The 22,252-nt window shown below is 38.8% G+C and overlaps 1 protein-coding gene across 3 annotated transcripts in view; it reads right to left on the bottom strand.

Annotated features, from left to right (window-relative positions):
• Positions 1 to 22,252, bottom strand: part of Agbl1 (AGBL carboxypeptidase 1) — an 809,509-nt gene that overhangs the window by 733,663 nt on the left and 53,594 nt on the right. For 2 of the 3 annotated variants that reach the window (XM_077800295.1, XM_077800298.1), the window contains exons 2-4: positions 10,293 to 10,356; positions 7,950 to 8,096; positions 3,752 to 3,883 (exon numbers count right to left, since the gene is read on the bottom strand). In XM_077800295.1, the coding sequence (XP_077656421.1) occupies positions 3,752 to 3,883; positions 7,950 to 8,096; positions 10,293 to 10,356 (343 nt within the window). Of the gene's footprint in view, positions 1 to 3,751; positions 3,884 to 7,949; positions 8,097 to 10,292; positions 10,357 to 14,806; positions 14,871 to 22,252 lie in introns of those variants that run through there. The other variant, XM_077800297.1, reaches the window with a different exon arrangement.

A 22,252-nucleotide genomic window follows, 5' to 3' on the forward strand; every position in this document is an offset into this window, starting at 1 on the left:
AGACTGAATGATAGAAACTCAAAGGGGAATCTGGTCAGATACCTAAAATTTGACATTACTCCCCTCTCCAGGGATGCCCTAGCGTCTCTCCAATATTCCCAATATCCAACTCCACTTGGTTGACCCTAGGAATGGGACAGAGAAAGGGACCTGATGCTCCCCAAGAGCTACTTAATAGTTTTCTTTCATCTTTGATAGCCGTGGCTGTGGGTGCCTCACTCAGGGCCACACACCGACTTTGGCTTTGGAAGCAACAGCTTTGGTGACAGGTCCATTGCAGATGACTCCACCGGAAGCCACTTCAGCAGCCCCCAGTCAGGTCCACCAGGAGCCCCCTTCCCTATCTGAGACTCAGCGAGAACGCTGTCAGCTGGCAGGTCACTGTGCATGCATGAGCCTGCCCTTTTTTTGTCTGCATACTCGCCCTTCCTTATATCTTTATCAGAACAATGCATGTGCTGCTGCTTCGTATGATGCAGTGCATTGATAGATTACATCGATGATTATATTTTGCCTATTTGCAATTTCTGTCTCCAATAGAGCAGGCTGAGCTGGTTACACTAAGAGCTCCTAGCACTAGAGGCCCAGGACTAGTAACACTGAGGGCGGCTAGGAGCCAGAGAGGAGCGGGGAGCCACGGAGAGCTGCAGGGAGCTGCTAGCTGTGGCCACTGGAAGAATTCCAGAGGACTTGGAGAGCTGCTGGCATTCAAAGATCCTGGCTGCTAACACTGACAGCAGAGAACCACTGGCCCTCAAAGCTCAGAGCTGCTAATGTTAAAGGAAACTGTACTTTGCCTATTCGTGATTTCTATTCAATTTGAGCATAAGAACCCTGAACTAATTGGTAACAGGAACAACTCTAATGGGGGCAGAACTTTCAGTGGGAGAATGAAGGGTGGTTATCTTCCACTGTCACTCTCTTCTTTATTTTCCTCCACTGTAATAGTGTTTTTTGAGTCAGAAGACCTAGGGATGCCATTTGCTTTGTGCTATATTTGTTCTGGCAAAACTGAGTGGGAGACAGGAGGTCTTAAAGAAGCAAAGAGGAAACAAAAACGAGGGTGGCATCGATAGGCTTGCCTCAAGCCTCGGGAAAGAATGCTAAGGGAAATTGGAAGCTCTAATATAGTTCATCCCAATACAGACTACTGGATAGAGTCTGGGGCTGATGTCTCAGCTATTACAAAGAGCACTTGTTCTTGGAACATCCTCTAAGCATATGTTCCTCCTGAGGATAGTACAGGCAGTAATTGCCTGGATCAAAATCTGGGGATTTGGCATTCTCCTTTTACCCATCAATCTTCCTCTCTTGTGGTTACTAACTCAGCCCTTACTTCTAAATTGGGAAAACATGCTAGAGCAAAGTCTTGGCAAATAATTCAACAAAATTCTGTTTTTAAATGGAGTTAGTGAGGGGATAGCTTAAGAGCACAGATTCTAACATGGATGCCTTTGAAACTGGGAGAGGATAACAATAAGAAATTCTCATTAGGTTTACCCTTGCTGGATGCCTATCCAAGGTTGGGTCTCTGGCAGCTCTATCAATATTCCCATTGGCCATCTGGGTGCTACCAAAAGGTTCACTGGCTTTTATAGAACAATTATGGTGCCCGCCAACTCCTCTGAAGATAGGAGCTGTTTAGAAAGCTTGCTGGAACATGAGCAGTAGCTAACAATTCACAGACTTCTTGAACTCTGTTTGCCTCTCACCAGTAAAGTCAATAGATAGAGAGCAACAGTATAATTTTTCATATCTTATAGGACAGTAAGTTGATATAATAAACGTCAGCTTGGAATATGAGCCAAATGGCTACCTCCTCACACCCATAGCAAATCCCAAGATTTCTCAGAGCTCGAGCTGAAGGTATTTTTCTAGATATCCATAGTTATTGAAGATACTAAGGAAGGTAAGTCATTCGAGCCTAATTATTCTTTAAGAAATCATCAGATACTTCAAATCTTCATTACTAGCTACTCAGTAATGAGAGTTATCCTTTAAGCAGAGTCACACCTCCCCTTTCCCTTTCTTAGAGGTAGGTTTGAGCAGATCCACTCAGCTGCTCCCAAATGTTCTCTGAGTTTCTAGTCGATATGTATGAGGTGGGTGAGGATAAGTTCTGTCTATGAACAAGGAGTCCAGAACCTGTCTGATTATTCTCCAGAAGGACATTCTCCTTATGAGTCTTCCATCCTTATTAACAGAATTCACCACTGATTATTTTTATAGTTCTTAGGATATCTAGTAAAAGAACTATTTATTATTTACTCTCTTTACAGGTCCTCCTGTTATTTCAGAAGATTAGAGAAAAAGTAGGACAGGAAAGAGAAACTAACACTTGTGCAGCTGCTATGTGGCAATCATACCCATAAGTATTATTTATCCTTTCTACCAAGTCTGTGAGCTCTGCTATGAGCTGAATTGTGTTCCCCAACATTCTTGTGTTGAACCCCTAATACTACTCATTAATTATACTCACACTAAAATAGTCATTACCTAAGAGGTGATTGGGGCAGCCCATAATCTAATCTGACTTGTGTCCTTATAAGAAAAGAAAAACTTAATATGTAACAAGACACCAAGGATGCACAAGCACAGAGAAAAGGCCATATGAAGACACAGGGAGAAGACAATTATTGTCCTTAGGCTTAGGAGAGAGGCCTCCAAAGAAACCAAACCACATTGTGATCTCAGACTTCCAGTCTTCAGCTCTAGGAAAAAAAAGTTAATTTCTATCGTTTAAGCCATGTAGACTGTGGGTATTTTGCTATAGCAGACCTAGCAGATTAATAGTAATAATTATTGCTACTATTCTTTTACAAAGGAAGAAACTGAGGTTAAACAGGTTAAGTACCCATATCACATTACTCATAAGAAATAAAATCAGAGTCAAATTTAGGTCCTTCTGGCTCTGAGCCCCACATTCTTTCCCTTGCAGAGTATACTACATCTAAATAATTGTCACTTTCATTCTACAGGAAGGGAGTTCAGGAAGGAGAAATGAAAGTCTGTGCTTATTACACATGAAATAGGCGTATCATCTTATCTATTAATAAAAATTGTGTCCATATGGAGTAGAATCAACATGAGTTTTGGAATTAGAAACGCAGCCCTCATGACTTTTTATCTGTATGAATTCAAGTAATTATTGCACCCTTCCAAACATTCTTTTCCTTAGCTATAAAATTATGCATCTAAGTCCAGGATGGTTATAATAATTAGAAATAATTCAAATTAGAAGATGAGAAATAAGTATCAGCATGGATCTATTCACTTTGTGAGAGAGATCATGAGATAAAAACAAATAAACCAAAACTGGTACTGATAGATTAAAAATTGGTAATGAATATATTCAGGAATTCAGTAAGGAGATTTGTGGTGTGAAGGTCATTTGTGGCAGATGTAACACCTTTCACTATGTCTTGGATATGATAAAAACTGAAGAAATCCTGTCTTTATCTCACCACAGAGAATTCTAGAATGCTATAATGAATGTGTGACTCTCAAGGAAAACCAATATCAAAGCCTAACTCCAGGAATGAGCTCAAGAGTTATACCTGGCTAAGGAGGAGATGAAGAAATAATTTATCACCTCCATAGTCTTTGGATCACCTGGCTCCTTTATTTATCTGGTTGGGATAAATATATCCCCCACTTCCTCCCACCTCCCCCACTAGACCCCCACATGGTTCCCAGGAGTCCTAGCACCGTTCTGAAAGCCATCGTATAAGTCCACAGTAGAGTCACTTACCACTGGAGGCAAACACACGCAGAGCCCAAAGACAGTGCAGGAGGTTCTGGCTATGGGACAGGTTTTTCCTGGCTAGAATTAATGTCACATCAAGTGCTTCCAATTCCAGTGCCTTCTGTCCAAACTTTTTATCTAGGAACACAAATCAATCTCTTAGTTGCATTTCACATTGAATCTGAAAAATTGTACAACATCTAGAGCAAAGAAAGGGAAGACAATCATAGTCAAAGACACTTTTCAGATCTAGTTAAAACAAATTCTGCAAAATATCTCCATTGGAACCAAATGAATCAGAGAGTTAATTCTGGATACATATATTTATTTACATTGGGGGTTGTATGACTTTCAAGCCCTTATATCTGAAGATATTTCTGGTTGTTCTCAAACATGAACTCCAGTTCAGTTGAGTGTCAATTTCTTCCTTTAAGACAATTCTAGAGTTAAGAATACTTAGTAAAACAACACTCAAATGCAATGAGTGAATTTTTATTAGATCCTGCTTTGAATGTATTTATAAGAGAATTGGGAATATTTGGAGAAACTGGAATAATTTCTCCATGCATTGTTAATTTTATTAAACGTGTAAGAATGGTCTTGTGTTTATGCAGGAAAATGTCTCTTTTCAAATAAATGCACTCCAAAGAATTTTGGAGCATTTTACTTAAAATATTCCAAATAAATTCAATGGGTGAAAGAAATACAGCAAAATGTTAATAATGGTGAGATCTAAGTTGTAGGCAAATAGAGGTCATTTTTCTATGTGACAAAGAATTTTCATAATGAAAAGTCAAAACATTTTAAGAAAATAATAAATCCCCATCAAACATCTCTAAATTATTGTTCCAAGTAACCTGATGTCTAGTGTTGCAGATAAGTTATTACCATCTGATTACTTAAAAGATAAGCATTGAAAGTAAGGAAAAGCACCTTTTATTCTATGTTCCTTTCCCCCAACTTGATACCAGTTGACTGTGAACCCAGTCATATTTATTTTTGTCCTTTCCAAGCGACATGCCTAAATAATCCTGGTTTGTTGAGGGTTTTTTTGTTTGTTTGTTGTTGGTTTTGTTTGTTTGTTTTTCAGAAATGCATCCCCATCAGATTCACTGCAATAGTTTTCTTTCTGTGTTTGGCTTACTTCCTTTAGCCTAATATCCTCCAGGTCCATCCATGTTGTGGCAAATCAATGTCAGGATTCCATTCTTTTTAAGATTGGATAATATTCCACTGTGCATATATGCTGCTTTCTGTACTCATTCATCCATTGCTGAACACTCAGGTGATTTCCACATCTCAGCTATTATGAATGATGCTACAATGAACATGGGAATGCAGATATCTTTACAAATTGGTGATTTCATCTCCTTGAGATACATGCTAGTCACATGGTTCTATATTTAATTTCTTTAGGGATTTTCATAGTGACTCTATCAATCTGTATTCCCACTAACCATGTGCAGGATTCCCTTTTCTTCCATCTTTATCAATATTTGTTATCACTTCTCTTTTTAGTAATAACCATCCTTACATGCTGAGGTGGTAACACAAATATACAGAGATAGAAAATGAAATAGTGTTCACGGCCAATGGGGGTGGAGGAAAGGAAACAGGGTGTGAGTGAAATGGTTAAAAAAATAGCCAGTATGTGGAATAAATAGGTTCAGAGATTGAGTGTATAACATGAGGACTAAAGTTAACAAAGTCATACTATATCAGGTATTTTTTTGTTAAATAAATAGATTTTAATGCTATTGTCACAAAAAAGTAACTGTGTGAGATGATAGACATGTTAATCTGCCTTATTATAATCATGATATATATATATATATATCCATAAATCTCAAATATACACAGTAAATTTTACTTTTAAAAAAATCTATCACAGCTGGGCATGGTGGCACACACCTATAATTCCAGGGGCTTGGGAGGCTGAGACAGAATGATCACAAGTTCAAAGCCAGCCTCAGCAATTTAGTGAGGGCTTAAGCAACCTACTGAGACCCTGTCTCAAAATTAAAAAAAAAAAAAATAATGGGCTGAGGATGTAGCTCAGTAGTGGTTGAGTGCAGCTTGGTTCAATTGCTGGTACAAAAAAAAATTATAGGTGAAAATGAGTAAAACAGACAGTATCCTCAAGCTGGTTTTATCAATTTTAACTGGCCAAAGACACCAGCAAAGATTATAACTAAAATTAAAAGACCCATTCCCTTTATCAGAAAAGAAATGTCTGTCCTATGCTGCTGATAAACAAATGTATTTCTCTTCTATTCAGGCCAGCTAACAACTTGAACATCAGTATCAAGAACTGTAACCCTTGATAGCAGAAACTGCAGTGACATAATTATTACAAAGACATTTCAAGATCATTAAGTAAGAAATCACTGTCCTCCTAGTGAATCTCTCATCTCTTTCTCTCCTATAAAATCTATATGACTCTTTTTTGTCAGTATCCAGGCTCCACATGCTAAGCATGTGGTGTATAGTAGCTCATTCAATTTTCATATCAACACTAGAATTAAGTACTGTACCTTCATTTTATACAAAAGGACACAATGGTTCAGAAAGCATAAGCAAATTACCCAAGATCACACAGCTAGAAAGTGTCAGAGCCAGACTTGAAACCCAGGCCTGACTTCCCAGTTTATACTGTTTATGACCAGGCTGTATATCAGGTCTCTACGTTTTTTTTCCTAGAGTTCTCTTGGCCTACTCAGCTTTGCTGACTTCCTCTTGTTCTTCAAGTTTCAGCTCAAATGTCACCTCTCCCTGACCATGCCATCTTAGAGTAGCATCACTCCTTCTTTTTCTTAAGGCATTCATCACAGTCTGCTACCATCCAGTTAATTATTTGTTGACTTGCTGGCCTGCCCTACTTGGAATAGAATCTCTGTGGGAACAGATTCTTGACTGCCTTGGTCACTCTGGTTTCCCCTGTATCTAGAACCACACCTGGCCCTGAGAGACTGGTAGTAAATACCTATGGAATATTCAACAAATATTTTATTTTTGGTCTTATCTGAAGCATGTTCAATGCATATGACACCTGATGCCTACTTCTCAGTTCTTATCAGTGGAATGTTGAATGGGCTCTAAATAGAGACCCAAACATTAAAAGGAAAGGGTGACCCAGAACCCTCAGCTATAGCTGCAAACTGTAGACATCATAGGTCTGCTTTTCAGAGGGTCTGAGCTTCTCAGTTGTGACTTGTGTGAAACTCAACACAAAATTTACACTTAATTGTTACGACTAGTTTGAAATGTTTGCCTGATTTCTGACCACCTGGGTTTTCAAGAAATTCTAGGTTTCTGGAAACTTCCATGAGAGAAGAGAAATGACCATGAAGCATAAGTGGAAAACACTTTGGGTCACTACTTCCTCTCAACTAGGGAAATTTTACTTCCATGTAATTTCTTATAGTGGGTGGAATGAATAGTCTCACCCAAATATTCATATCTACCCAGAACCTTTTATTTGGAAATAGCATCTTTGTAAATTTAGTTAGGATTTTTTATTGATTTAAGATGAGGCCATTAGAATAGAATGGGCCTTAAATCTAACTACTGATGTCTCTGCATGAAAAGGAGAGGACACACAGAGAGCCATGTGAAGATGGAGGCAGAGACTGGAGTGATGCATCTATAAGCCAAGAAACACTAGAGATTTGGGTAACCACCAGAAGCTAATTGGGAAGCCAAGAGCATATTCTCCCTTAGGGCCTCCAGGAGGATCCAACCATGTCAATATCTCCATTTGGAATTTATGGTCTCTAGAATTGTGATAAAATACATTTCTGTGGCATTGTGTCACCCAGTTTGAGGTAATTTGTGATGGAAGCTCTAGGAAACTAATATACACATGATAGACTTTCAGGTAAGTAACAATTTATTAAAATGTTTTGTTTATTTTTTTTCAAATGATTAAAACTACATTGAAGTGACTCATCTCTTCCTCCATATGACCCAAACTCTGTCTAATCCAAGTTTATGCCTGCTGTGGTGGCCTCTCTCCTAAGCACATCCCTTGGAAAAATGAACATCTAGGTTAAAAAAAATTGCCTTTCCTGTGGAGTGAGTCAGACCATCACCACCAATATGTCTGAGAGCTCTCTGCTGCTTCCCCACAAGAGCTTCCCAAATGACACTCCTGGTAACAACTGCAGAAGTGCCTTTTCAGCCTTGGATCTTGGAATGTGGGTACCTCGAAGGCCAACTTTGGCCAGCAGTCTGAAGAGAGGCAGGAGAATGTCATAGTCAGGAGAAGCTGCCCTTGCAGTGTCCACCAGAGTCTGCAGAAGGGCTTCACTACCACCTTTGCTGATCATGTAATGAATCCTCCTATCTGTGCCTGGGGGAAAACCAGAAGAAAGATAAGCCACCAGTAACCACCCTCATTTTCTTAGAGCAGCCCTCAGACCTAACAGCAAAGAGCAAAGGTTGGTTTATCTCACCCCAGAAACAAAACGATGTAGTTCTTAGAGTACTATGTGTTAAAGTTGTGGCATCTGGGGAGGAAGTGTGAAAGGGGAGAATGGTGGAATATTTAAGAACCTACGTGTATTCATACCTGCAGCTGCTGTGATAAATGGATCCTAGAATTCAGTTCCCCAGAGCTTGTTTAATCATCAGTGAGGTGTGTGCAAATGCACAGACATGTACATAAATAGGCATCCAGGCTTACTTGTCATCATATGCCTAATACCCTTGTGCTGTGGGTTTGAATCATTAGTAACAAGAGTTGGGAAGATATTTCATCTAGAATAATGTTACTGATGGTTTAATGATTTTCTGATCCTGGCCTTCAGTAAAATATAGAATTCACTGGAGTAATCTTTTGAGAAATGTTAGGGTTTGGATAACATCCCCCCAAAGCTCTTGCTCAATGCAGGAATATTCAGAGATGAAATAGTTAGATTAGGAGAGCTCTGTCCTAGTCAGTCCACCCTGCTTTGAATGGACTGACTGGGTGGTGAGTGTAGGCAGGTGGGGCGTAGTTGGAGGAGGCGGGCCACTGGGGGCATACCCTGAGGCCTCTTCCTCCCTCTCTCTCTTCATCTTTGCTATCATGAGAAGAAGAGCTTCCCTCCATCATGCCCTTCCCCCATGATGTACTGCCTCACCTTGGACCCAGAGCAATGAATTCAGCTGTATATATATGGACTGAGACCTCAGAAACCATGAGCCCCAAATAAACTTTTCCTCCTCTGAGTTGTTCCTGTAGGGTATTTTGGTCACAGTGACACAAAAAAAATCTAGCTAATATACGAAACAAATGCCAAGCATCCTATCCTATCTAGGGAATTTTGAAGAGACCGAAGCAAAAATGAAGTATTGGTCTTTCTGTCTAAGAGGTTTGAAAACCTCTCAGAGAAAGATTTTCTTAATAGAGGTTTCCTTTGGTAGGTTGGGAGGTCCCCAACCCACCAAAGGACAAACTCAAAAGCATTGATGACATTTCAATTTGGAAAGTGAACGGAGTGATTCTCTTAGATCAACATGCCCTACACATGGCTGACCCAACCAAAGTGGCCAGCAAGATGGGATCTTATCAAAAAAGATCCTCGGGTTTTTCATCCTAATTAAAAGTAGAAACCTCTACAAACAAAGGAAGGAAGGAAGGAAGGAAGGAAGGAAGGAAGGAGGAAGGAAGGAAGGAAGGGGCATAGAGGAGAGGAAAAGAAAAGAAAGGAGAGGAGAGGAAAGGAGAGAGTAACCACTACCTTCATCAGAGGAAGAACCCCAAGGTTTCATTCTAAGAGTTTCAGACACCTCTGGGTAAATTGAAGACAGCATTATTCCAGAAGACAAGTGACTTTATCTACAAAGGGGAACTCACTCCGCATTCATGGAGATCAGCGTGGCCCATGAAAAGAGCCCCTATGATGGAACCCTTGAGACTCTAGCTTTGTCATGTCCTTCATTCTTGGTATCACCTGTTTGTGGTAGTGTTTCTTTCTAATATCAGAAGCTGGCACATGTAGAAATGCAAATTGAGTGAATTTGGAATGTCCAAGGACCTTGGTGGAAACTAGCCAATAGAGATATGCTCCAGTTAACTCAGTTGATCCCAAAGTACTCAATTCTGTCATCTTTTCTCTGAAAACTTACGTGGCTTACCAAACTTCAAAGTCAAGCTCCTACCCCACATTCCTGTCTCCACTTTGACATAGGTAAGGCAGCCACCAATACCTGGCTTTCCAAATGACCCACAATGGAGGTTAGAAAAGGGAGGAGAGGGGCAGAATCACTGAGGTGTAACCCTTCCAGAGAAGAGGTAGACACAAGCCCCAGGAGATCCTCAGACTCATGAAAAACCACAGAATAACCACCCAGTGTCTAATTTTTTTTCCTAAGGTAGAGTCGGTGAAAAGAGTGTAGAACCCAAGTACAATCAGCCCTATTTATTTCAAGAAGAAAACATGGGATGATGATGTCTCTCATAGGAAATGAACTACAGCAACCCCCAGCCAGAGATTACTTAAAAGACCACATCCGCATGACTCCATGTCCATCACATGATTCCATGAGAGGGTAGTGTACTCACCAACAGAAAGAAGATCTCCAAGGACCTTTAGGATGGTCAGGATAGATACCTTGTCAGAGGAGCTCTGCAATGAGAACACAGACAGTCATCCTTATAAGGAATGCATGAGGAAGGAGGTGGCATGGTCAGGAAGGCCCAGGCAAGAGGCAGGGCTCTGCTGTCTTCCACTGAGAAGTCTCCCTATGGTCAAAATATGGACAAGGGGCTCTCTTTAAATAGTAATAATAAGGAGGCTCACTGAGATAAGGGTTCCAGGGACTAGGCCTCTACACTGAGTCTTCAGGACCCCTCTGGAAGGGCCTGTCTTGTAGTAGCATCAGCAAAATGCACAAAAGTATAAATATTAATGATTGTCATAGAGCCAAAAAGACAAAGGGGGCTTTGTAGGCCGAGGCAGGATAGATCTGTGATTGCAGTACATGTGGATTTTTTTTTTTTTAAACTCAGGGCACAGAGGAAAAAGAGAAATCCACCAAAATGTTCTGATGCAAATACTTCCTTGTTAGATAAAGATGTATATTTCTTCTCTCAAGAGAAGCTTGGGGTAGTACCAAATCATATTATGGTGACACTCTAACAGATCCTAACAATTCTGGACATCTACCCCTCATATTATAAAAGAACATCCTGAGTTCAGAGGGTAGGAGGACTTGCTAAGTCCCCGGAGGTAATCTATATAGTGAAGCTAGAAGTGAAACTTATTGGATATGGAAAATGAAAAAAAAACAAATAGTGAGGTGAGGCCTGGAAGAAAGAAATAGAAAGGAAGGCCATGCCATGGCGACTTTCTTCTCTCCCAAGATAAATCCTTCCCAGACACTGGCCACAGACAGGGAAACAACGTCTCATACAACCTAGAAGTGGTGTACTTTAGGAAACACTAATCTCTTTCAAGACAGTTCCTCTCCAGGTGGTGGCCACTAACCCCAACTCAAGGACTCAAATTCCTGAGTGCTCAGACTGGCACACTTCCTAAATCACTCACAACTGATAGAAGCCCAGTAGCCTCCTTTGTTCAATGGCACACTTTCCACCAGGAAAGTGGGTCTATTCCTTAGGTGTAGTCCATTCCTGAATAAAGGCTGAGCTGATTTGTGAAGTTTGACTCCAGCCTGGTATCTTTGTTCTAAAAAAAAACTAGTACAGGTTTCCAAAAATCAGTCCAGTCATCTCTGCACCATAAAAAAAAATTCATGATGGACAAAATATCAAAACTGAGCTCACTAACTCCTACTCTAGGTGGAATAAGGCTTCTGGTGATTCTTATGTACTTGATATCTATACTCATACAGAAAGAAGATTTGGGTGTACTGTGACATCTTTTCCACCGGGAGCTTTAACCTAAGGGGAACAATCTCAGCATATGCTATGCTAGTGCCTCTCATCACAGCTGCAGTGAGTACCAACAGAAGGTGTCATTCTGCAATTCTCAAGTCCCTGTCACCCTCCCCCCAACTGCCATATGTACATGAAAACAATATTTTCCCCTCCTTCTTCAACCAAAAACTGGAAATAGGAATCAACGGGCAGCCCAGGAACTGATCTATCATTCTGGAGAGATTGCAGGACTCCAGCCTTTGAAAGCAGACCTGCAGATGGCTCACGGTAGAAAAACAACATCCCTGGAATGGTTTCCCTGGCCAGCACTGACATTTATAGATCGATCCCCAGCACACTCCATCTTTCTGTGAAGAGGGGGAGAGATGAGAGCCTTTTGCAAGACTGGGTAGACGTTGCACAACTTTAAAAATGCTGAGCTGTGAATGAAGAACAAAGAAAAGGAAAATAAGAGAGAAAATGGGGAGGTGAGATCAAGAGAAAAGGGAAAGAGAAAAACTAATACGTCGCAAGCTGACTGAAGGGGAATGAAGGATCCAGATTTCATTTCCTTTCATTCAATTATTCATGCATTCATCCCACAAACATCCATTGGAAAGCATCTGTGTTCCAGTTACTGAGCTAGACAGTGAGGAAACAAATTGATCAAAAGACAATCTGCCACTATGAGGCTGCAGGTCTGGCTGAGGTAAGCAGCTGAAAGATAGGTAGGACCAGGGATTCAAAGACCTGTGGCAAAAGTCAACATCAATGCTAGAGACTCCTGAGGAGGATCACTTAACCCAGCTATGAGTAATGAGTAATGAATCAGAGAAACCAATAGAAAGAGGAGGGGAATATTTCCTGCAATGCTGTACCCCTATGAGCTCAGAGGGATACACTGGGGGACAGATCTGCATCCAGCACGATTGGATTGAATAACACAGATGGTGAAGAGAATTGTGAATTCCTTGTGGGCAAGAACTAGATCTTATTCATCTCTATATTCCCATCTCCTAAGGTGTAATTGACAATCTGTATATTTTATTGAATTAATTTCTCCAGCTAAGGAATTGCCTGCTTTATTACAATGGCCACTAATACTCCCCGAGAACAGCACTGTCTCCCATGCTGCTGCTGCTGCTGTCTGCCAGCAGAGATATAAAGCTGGCCATATGGTATGTATCAAATCAGCACCCCTAAGTCCATTTGACCAGTGGCTGACAATACAGGCTGCACTCCCAGCCGTTCCTCGATAGTGGCTTCACACTCGATTCAAAGCTGGGGCAGTGATGGAGGATGCAGGTCCCTCTCCCCTGCCCAGGGAATGGGCCATGGGCCAGCTCTTCTAAGCCTTTCTTTTTGGTATGTGACTGGTTTAGAGGTAGGTAGGAGCCCAGATCCAGGATAGAAAACCTGAGTGCAAGTCTGCTGGGAGGTTCTGGAAATGATTTTTCTCTAGGATTAAAAAAAGAAGAGAGTACACACACACACACACACACACACACACACAACTTTGCTGGTTTTAGACATTATTGTTGTCACTTGGGTCCTAGGTAACACTGCTAAGCCATCAGGTCAACTTTATGAACTACCTACCCGTGGACTTTCAGATAAATACCCTCACTCCCCTCCCACTCCCCCGCCCCACCCCCCCACACACACACCAGGGTTCAAACACAGAGGTGCTTTCCCACTGAGCTACATCATCAATCCTTTATTTTTATTTTGAGACAGGGTCTTGCCCAGGCTAGCCTGGAACTTGCGATCCTCCTGCTTCAGTCTCCTGAGTAGCTGGGATTACAGGCGTGCGCCACTGCATCCACCTAATACCTTCAGCTTAAAAGCCACTTTTATTGGGTAGTTTGTTACTGAATTCAGTTGTGACCAATATAAAAAAAAAAAAAGAAAATTGTACACCTCCGCATGCCCTCTTCCTAAGCGCTATAGTCTTAATAGAAAAGAAATTGACTTCGCAAACAAACCCTAGGGCCATTCCAGCAAGAGAATCCTGGCTTCCCAAAGAAACAGAGACAGTATCCTTATACAGATGTTGAGTTCATAATGCTGTCACTCAGCTATGAGCCAAAATGCATCCGCACAGTATTGTTTTTCTTTAAGTAAAAATGATGGCTATCAGTGGAGAAAAAAATACCCCACAAAATCTCAACTGACATTAATTTATGCACTGCTATATTTACCAATAAATATTTTACACTATTTAGAAGAATAACACAAAGCCGTTATCTCACCCACAGTAATAATAAATGAGCAATTAAAGAAGGCAGGATACGATGTGCCTCGATTTTCCTTTAATGATCCTTTTAAATGAATCATTGAGTAATCCCCTGTTGTTTAATACTTTCCTATAAAAAATGGATCTGCCAAGCTTTCAGGGAGAAGCAAGCAGTTGAAAGAACAAACAGTGTCTTTCACACACTGTGGGGTTTTGAATTGCATTTTTCTTATATACTCTTTCAAATTTGTCGCTCTCTTGCTTTTAAAACTCCCTGTCGCCTTCTTCCTCCTGACTCTTCATCATGTTATGAAAATAAGACCCTTCGTATCACTCTGCCTGGGAGGCTCATCTCCAGCCTCTCCTCCTACCCTGGTACTGAACACGCCAGCTACACAGGACCAGTGACTGTGCCCAAGCACACCATGAATACCCGTGCCTCTGAGATTTTGCTCTTCCTGATGCTACAGTTTGAGTGTAATTTCTCCTTCCTTTTCAAAGTACATTTCAATTCCCAGTTCCAGTTCCCTCTAAATAAAACTTCCCAGCTAACATGCCTGCCAGGCACCCATCACCCACAATTGCCACATAAGTCTGCACACATTGGGTACTGCCCAACTCCAGGGGATGTCATTCACAAAGATTATGACATGATGGGTATGCCCTCAAGTGGGACAATGTGTTGTCCTCTCCAAGAACAGAATTGTGTTCTGTATGTTTATTTCCAAAAATAATACACACTTTTTCACTAGAATGCTTACTAGGTCCTCTTGTTATGTTTTTCTACCTCCCTGTTCTGGTTGTCTATTATGAGGCAACAAACTACCCTAAAATGCAATGGCTTAAAACAACAGACTTTTAATTTTATCTCTTGATTTTGTGGTTAGGGAATTCACAGAGCTTATAGGAGAGACTATTCCATTTTCCATGGTGTCAACAGAGGTCTTAAGGTGGCACTCACCTGCAGATGCACTGTCTGAAAGTTCACGTCTTGTGCGGTGGTAAGGGTGGATGGAGGGCTGGGCTCATCTTGGTCTGTTGACCAGTGTGCCCGCATGTGTCTTTCAGCAGAACAGTCTTAAGGTCCTTGAGCTTCTTATGTGGCAGCTGACTTTGCCCTAGTTCTAAGAGAACTGGGAAGAAGTTGCAAGACTTTGTTTGACTTTTCCTCAAAAGACTAAATGTCATTCCTGCTGTATTATATAGGTCAATTAAGTCACTGATGCCATTTCAGATATAAGTGAAGGGGAACTAGACTCCTCCCCTCAATTGGGGAAGTTGAAAAACCATTTGCAGCCATTTTCAATTTCCCATACTCCTTTTAGACCATGAGCTCTTTCCATAAAGCAAGAATTTTGACTCAGTCCTCCTGATATCCCCAGAATCTCGCATGGGGCCATGCACAGAATAGGCATTCAGGAAAGAATGGAATGGGATGAGATGAGACAAAATTGAAACATAAATGCAGTCTGCCAGAGCCTTGCTATCCTATTCTTCTTGGTGCTAAGATTTATCTTAAAATATGTCCCAGTGAGAACCTGTGATGCACGTTTTACAAAGTTCCCAGCTTAATCTTTTTATCAGTCTAGAAACTTATCAAGCAAATAAGGAATGCTTACTCCGTGCCAGGCACCGTGGGGATAATTAGGGACCACTAACATCATGTAACCTTAAAGTAGAGGGAAAAGAAGCATCCTGTGCCCTTCCCCTCAATTTTCTTAACGTATTTAATCCCAATTTTACCCAATTGTCTTGGACTGGACAAAGGTCCTTTATTTCCATCCCACTTTGAGCAGCACTACCGATATCACAGAAATAGAATGCTTGTACTCTGCTACTCTGTTCCCACATATTGAAAGAACAAGCCCATGAATTTCTAATTCTCATCTCTAAAGAATAAGACAGAACCTCATTGGAACTCCTAAGCCAAGAGCCCAAGACACAGTTCATAGCCCAAGAAAACCATACTGACAAAAATAAATTTGTTCTCCTGGTCATGCAGTTTGAACACTCACTAGAGATGGTCCATTGGTTAAATAAAAGACATTATTAAATTGGGAGTTAGTAATGAATGACTGAAGGGAGCACTAATCACAAACTTCAATTACTAGAAATGGTTCTAATACCAAAAACGGTGACCACCCATTCTCTGTCTTTATACAAGGGGAAACAGGCAGTAACCACATGATTAGAAATTTAGCTTAGGTAGAAGGAAAAAAATTTCTGTCAAGGTTGAAATGAGTTCATGAGACAAGGCGTTTTAATACCTAAGAATAAAATGAAATGGCATTTGTTTTAATATTGTGGGGTTGGGGTGGAAATTGTAGGGACAAAAATAAGCTTGCCATAATTACAGAAACTGGTTGATGGGTAATGTGACTTTATAACAAAATGATATATAATATATATAATAAATGATAGATAATGTTTTCTGCCTGAAATGTCTTAGGTGGCATCTGGCAAATGAATAATCTCCTTAGGATCCTTCCTCATTGTTGTCTGGCTCTGAAATTGGACAAATGTCCCCATCGTATCTTGGGTATCAAATAATCAATCCTTAAGGATATCCACAACCCTCTTCCTAGCTGAAAAGAATATTCATGGTCCAGCATGTTTAGAGTAAAGATAGAATGTGGTCCAGCTTTTATTTAGCAGATATCTAGTGAGCACTTACTATATGCCAGACACTGTGCTGGGACCACCATGAGTTACAGAAACATACACAGTCTCTGTCCCCATGGAACTTCCAGGTGGGAGGGGAGGAAGATATTATGTACAGATATTATTCATAGTCACCCAACTATATGTAAAATTGCAAGGGAGTGGGTAAGTGCCCAGGTTTATTGTGCCACACAAACATAAAATGGAGTTATTTGAAATGAATTATAAAATGGTTCTCCTGAGGAGGCACAAACTAAGAGCTGAAGAATAAGCAAACATAAGCTAGCAGAAGATGAGAGGGGAAGGATGCTCATGGCAACAGGAGGGAAGTGTACAAAGTCCTGAGACTGGTGGAAGCATGGCAAGATTAAAGGACTTAAAGAAGGTCAGTGAGGCTAAACTGGGGCTGGGGGACAGGGAAGAGGGAAGGAGGAAGACAGCAAAGGGAGGGAGAGAAAGAAAGTGGTTAAAAAGATGTGCTTCTTAAAAACTGATTCTTTTTAGTTATACATGACAGGGTAGTCCATTCTGATAAAATTATACATGCATGGAATATATCTTATTCTCATTAGGACCTCAGTCTTGTGAAGGTACAAAGGATACACTTTTAATATTTTATTGGTTTTTTTAGTCATACATAACAATAGGATTTATTTTGACATAATTATAAAGGCATGGAATCTATTTTGTTCTAATTCAGTGCCCAGTACTTTCCCTTTCCCTCCTATCTTTCCTCCCTCTGTTCCCTTCCCTCTACTCTACTGATGTACCTGCTACTTACTTGTAGTTGTTTGTTTGTTTGTTTGAAGTATTGTGTTCTGGATATACATTATGGTGAGACTCATTATGGTATATTCATGTATGTACACAGGAAACGTAGGTCAGATTTATTCCCCTGTCTTTCTCTATCCCATTCCGCCTCACTTCCCTTCATTCACCTTTGTCTACTCCACTTATCTTTCATCTATTTTGTTTTTTTTAATTCCTCCCCTCCATTACATTGGATTAGCTTTCACATTTTAGAAAAAAATATTCAAACTTTGATATTTTGGGATTGGCTTATTTCACTTAGCATGATAGTCTCCAGTTTACCATCCATTTACCAGTGAATATTATGTTGTGATTCTTCTTTTTGGCTGAGTAATAATATTCCATTGTGTATATATATATACCACATATTCTTTATACATTCATCTGTTGAAGGGTACCTAGGTTGGCTTTATAGCTTGACCATTGTGAATTGTGCTGCTATAAACATTGATATGGCTGCATCACTGCTGTATGCTGATTTTAAATCCTATGGATATATACTGTGAAGTGAAATAGCTTGGTCATATAATAGTTTCATTCCTAGTTATTCAGGAATCTCCATGCTGCTTTCCAGAGTAACTGCACTAATTTGCATTCCTACCAAAAATATGAGTGTACCTTTTTCCCCCACATCCTCGCCAACATTTGTGGCTACTTGTATTCTTAAAAATTGCCATTCTAATTAGAGAGACATGAAATCTCAATGTAGCTTTAATTTGCAGTTCTGTAATTGCTGAAGATGTTGAACATTTTTTCATAAATTAGTTAACCCTTTATATTTATTCTTTTAAGAGGTGTCCATTTAGTTCCTTTGCATATTTATTGATTGGGTTGTTTTGCTTTGTTTTGGTGTTGTTTATGAGTTCTTTATATATCCTGGATATTAATGCCCTATTGGAGGAGCATGTTTTCTCCTAATTCTGTTGGCTCTCTCTTCACACTTTTGTTTCCTTTGCTGTGAAGAAGCTTTATAATGGGATGCCATTCCATTTACTGATTTTTAAATTTTACTTTTTGCACTTTAGGAGTCTTGTTAAGGAAATCAGTCTCTGAGCTGACATGTTGGAGTGTTGAGCTTATATTTTGAGTGTTGAGCTTATATTTTCTTCTAGCAGTTGCAGAGTTTCTGGTCTAATTCCTAGATCTTTCATCCACTTTGAATTGACTTTTTTGTAGAGTGAAAGAGAGGGGTTAAATTTCATTCTACCGCATATGGATTTCCAGTTTTCAGCACAATTTGTTAAAAAGCTATTTTTTCCCAACTTATGTTTTTGACCCCTTTCAGATAATTGAATTTATGTAGGCTTACCTGTGTCTTTTATTACTTTCCATTGGTCTTCATGCCTATTTTGGTGCCAGTACCATACTGCTTTGTTACTACCGCTCTGTAGTATAATTTAAGGTCTGGTATTGTGATACCTCCTGCTTCACTTTTCTCACCAATGAATGCTTTAGCTATTCTGGGTCTCTTATTTTTGCAAATGAATTTTATTACTGATTTTTCTAGTTCTATGAAGAGTGTCACTGAGATTGATGGGAATTACATTGAACCTGTATAGAACTTTTGGTAGTATGGCCATTTTTATAAAATTAATTCTGCCTTTCCAAGAACATGGGAGATTTTTCCATCTTGAAGATCTTTAATTTCTTTCTTTAGTGCTCTATAGTTTTCATTGTAGAGGTCATTCACCTTTTTGTTAGATTGATTCCCAAAGTTTGTGTGTTTTTTTAAAGCTATTGTGAATGGGATATTTTTCATAATTTCTTTTTCAGCAGGTGCATCAGTGGAGTATAGGAATGTGATTTATTTATGGGTATTGATCTTGTATTCTACTATGTTGCTGAATTCATTTATGAGCTCCAGAAGTCTTCTTGTGAAGTTTTCTGGGTCTTATAAACATAGGATCATGTTATTGGCAAGCAGAAATAGTTTTGAGCTCTTCATTTCCTATTTGTATCCCTTCAATTTTCTTCTCTTGCTAGATTGCTCTGGCTAGAGTTTCAAGGACTATGTTGAATAGAATGGTGAAAGTGGGCACCCTGCTCTTGTTCTTGTTTTTAAAGGAAATACTTTCAGTTTTTCTCCATTGAAAATATTATTGGACTTGAGTTTGTCTTAGATAGCCTTTACAATGTGAATCTAAATTCCTTCTATCCCTAGTTTTTCTAGTGTTTTAAATATGAATGGGTGCTGCTCTTTTCAAGTGCTGTTTCTGTATCTATTAAGATAATCATGTGATTCTTGTCTTTAAGTCTATTAATATGATGAATTACATTTATTGGTTTCCTTATGTTGAACCCCTGAAATGAAACCCACTTGATCATAGTATACTATCTTTGTAATACATTTTTGTATGTGGTTTGCCACATACAAATTTTATTAAGAATTTTTGCATTTATGTTCATCAAGGATTTGGTCAGAAATTTTCTTTCCTTGATGTGTCTTTGACTGGTTTTGGTGTCAGGGTGTAGCTAACTTCATAGAATGAGTTTGGCCATGTTCCCTCCTTTTCTATTTCATGGAATAAATAGAGGAGAATTTGTATTAGTTCTTCTTTAAAGGTCTGATAGAACTGGGCTGAGAATCCATCTGGTCCTGGGCTTTTCATTGTTGTAAGGCTTTTTGATGGTGCTTCAATTTTATCATTTGAAATTCATCTGTTTAAGTTTTCTATATCCTCCTGTTTCAATTTGTGTAGTTCATATGTCTCTAGGAATTGGTTGGTGTCTTCAAGATTTTCTAGCTTATTGGAGTATAACTTTTCAATATAGTTTCTGATAATCCTCTGGATTTGAGGAGTGTCTATGGTGATATTCCCTTTTCACCTTGGATTTTTATAATTTGAGTTTTTCCTCTTTCTTTTGATTAATTTGGCTAAGGGTTTATCAATTTTGTTTATCCTTTTAAAAAACAATTATTTTTTCATTGATCTTTTGTATTGTTTTCTTTTTAAATTTCTATTTTATTAATTTTGATTCTAATTTTAATTATTTGCTATCTACTGATTTGGGTGTTGGTTTGTTCTTCTTTCTCTGGGGTCTTGAGATTTAATGTCAGATTATTTATTTGACATCTTCCTATTTTTTTAATGTATGAGCTCAATGCTGTGAATTTTTCCTCTTAGAAATGCCCTCATACTGTTCAAGAGATTTTGATATGTTGTATCACTATTCTCATTTACTTCTACAATTTTCTTATTTCTCCCCTGATTTCTTCTGCTATCCATCATCATTCAAACGTGTATTATTTAATATCCAGGTGCTACAGTAGTTCTGTTTTTTATCTTATGGTTGATTTCTAATTTCATTCCATTATGATCTGATAGGATACAAGGTATTATCTATATTTTTTGTATTTGCTAAGATTTGCTTTGTGACATAAAATATGATCTATATTAGAAAATGTTCCATGTACTGCTCAGAAGAAAGTGAATTCAATCATTGATGAATGATGACACATTCTATAGATGTCTCTTAGGTCCATTTTATTAATTGATTTTTTAGTTCTGTATTAGCTTCACTTAGTTTTTGTGTGGATCATCTATCCAGACATGAGAGAGGCATGTTAATGTCACCCAGTATTATTGCAGTGTGGTATATCTGATTCTTAATGTTGAGAAGGGTTGGTTTGATGTATGTAGACACTCTGTTGTTTGGGGCATAAATATTTACAATCATTATATCTTGCTGATATGTGGTTTCCTTAAGCAGTATGAAGTGAACTTCTTGGTCTCTTGATTAATCTTGGTTTGAAGTTCATATTATCTGATATGAAAATAGAAACCTCTGGTTGTTTACAAGTCCAGTGAATGGTATGGGTTTTTTTTTTTTTTCCGCCCCATACTTTCACCTTCAGTTTGTGGATATCTGTCTATGGGATAAGTCTCTTGTAGACAGCCTATTGTTGGGTTTATTTTTTAATACAATATTCCAACCTATGTCTTTTGATTGAAGAGTTTATATCATTTACATTCAATGTTATTATTGAGAAAATATTTTTATTTCCTGCCACTTTGATTTATTTCTAATGTTTAAATTGGACTGGATTCTTCTTTAATTGACAATTCTTCAAGTGTAATTCTTTCTTATGCTGGTTTTCATTTTTGTTTTTCATTTCTTCTTAATGAAATATTTTATTTAGTATGTTTTGTAGTGCAAGTTTTCTAGTTATAATTATTTTAGATTTTGTTTATGATGGAAGATTTTTATTGTGTCTTCAATTCTGAAGCTCAGTTTCACTGGGTAGAGTATTCTTGGTTGGCATTTATTTTCATTCAGGGATTTGTAAATATAATTTCAAGACCTCCTAGCTGTTAGGTCTGGGTTGAGAAATCCATAGAAATCGAGATTGTTTTACCTTAAAATGTAACAAGCTTTTAAATTTTTATCCTTATTCTATATGTTAAGCATTTTCACATAATAATGTGTCTTGGAGTGGATCTATTCAGATTTTATACTTGGAGTCCTGTATGCCTATTATACTTAAACTTCTATCTCATTCTTAACTTTTTGATATTATTTCATTGAAAAGATTATGTGTTTTATTAGTTTGTGTTTCAGAGGCTTCATCAATTTCAATGAATCTTAAATTTGGCCTTTCAATGTTATCCCAGATTTCTTACATATTTGGCTCATGATTTATTGATATTTTCTTTATAATTGACTTTATTTTAAAGATTTTATAATTTGTCTTTAAGGCCTGGAAAAAAAAGTGGTCTAATATGTTGGTGATTTTTTCACTAATTTTTTTTTGTATCAAAAATTAAACCCAGGAATGCTTAACCACTGAACCACATTCCCAGCCCTTTTTATGTTTTACTTAGAGATGGGGTGACAGTTGCTTAGGGCCTCACTAAGTTGCTGAAGCTGCCTATGAACTCACAATTCTCCTGTCTCCTCAGCCTCCCAAGCCACAGGAATTACAGGTGTGCACCAC

Source organism: Urocitellus parryii, chromosome 6, assembly GCF_045843805.1.
Source record: "Urocitellus parryii isolate mUroPar1 chromosome 6, mUroPar1.hap1, whole genome shotgun sequence".
NCBI classification, from domain to species: domain Eukaryota; kingdom Metazoa; phylum Chordata; class Mammalia; order Rodentia; family Sciuridae; genus Urocitellus; species Urocitellus parryii.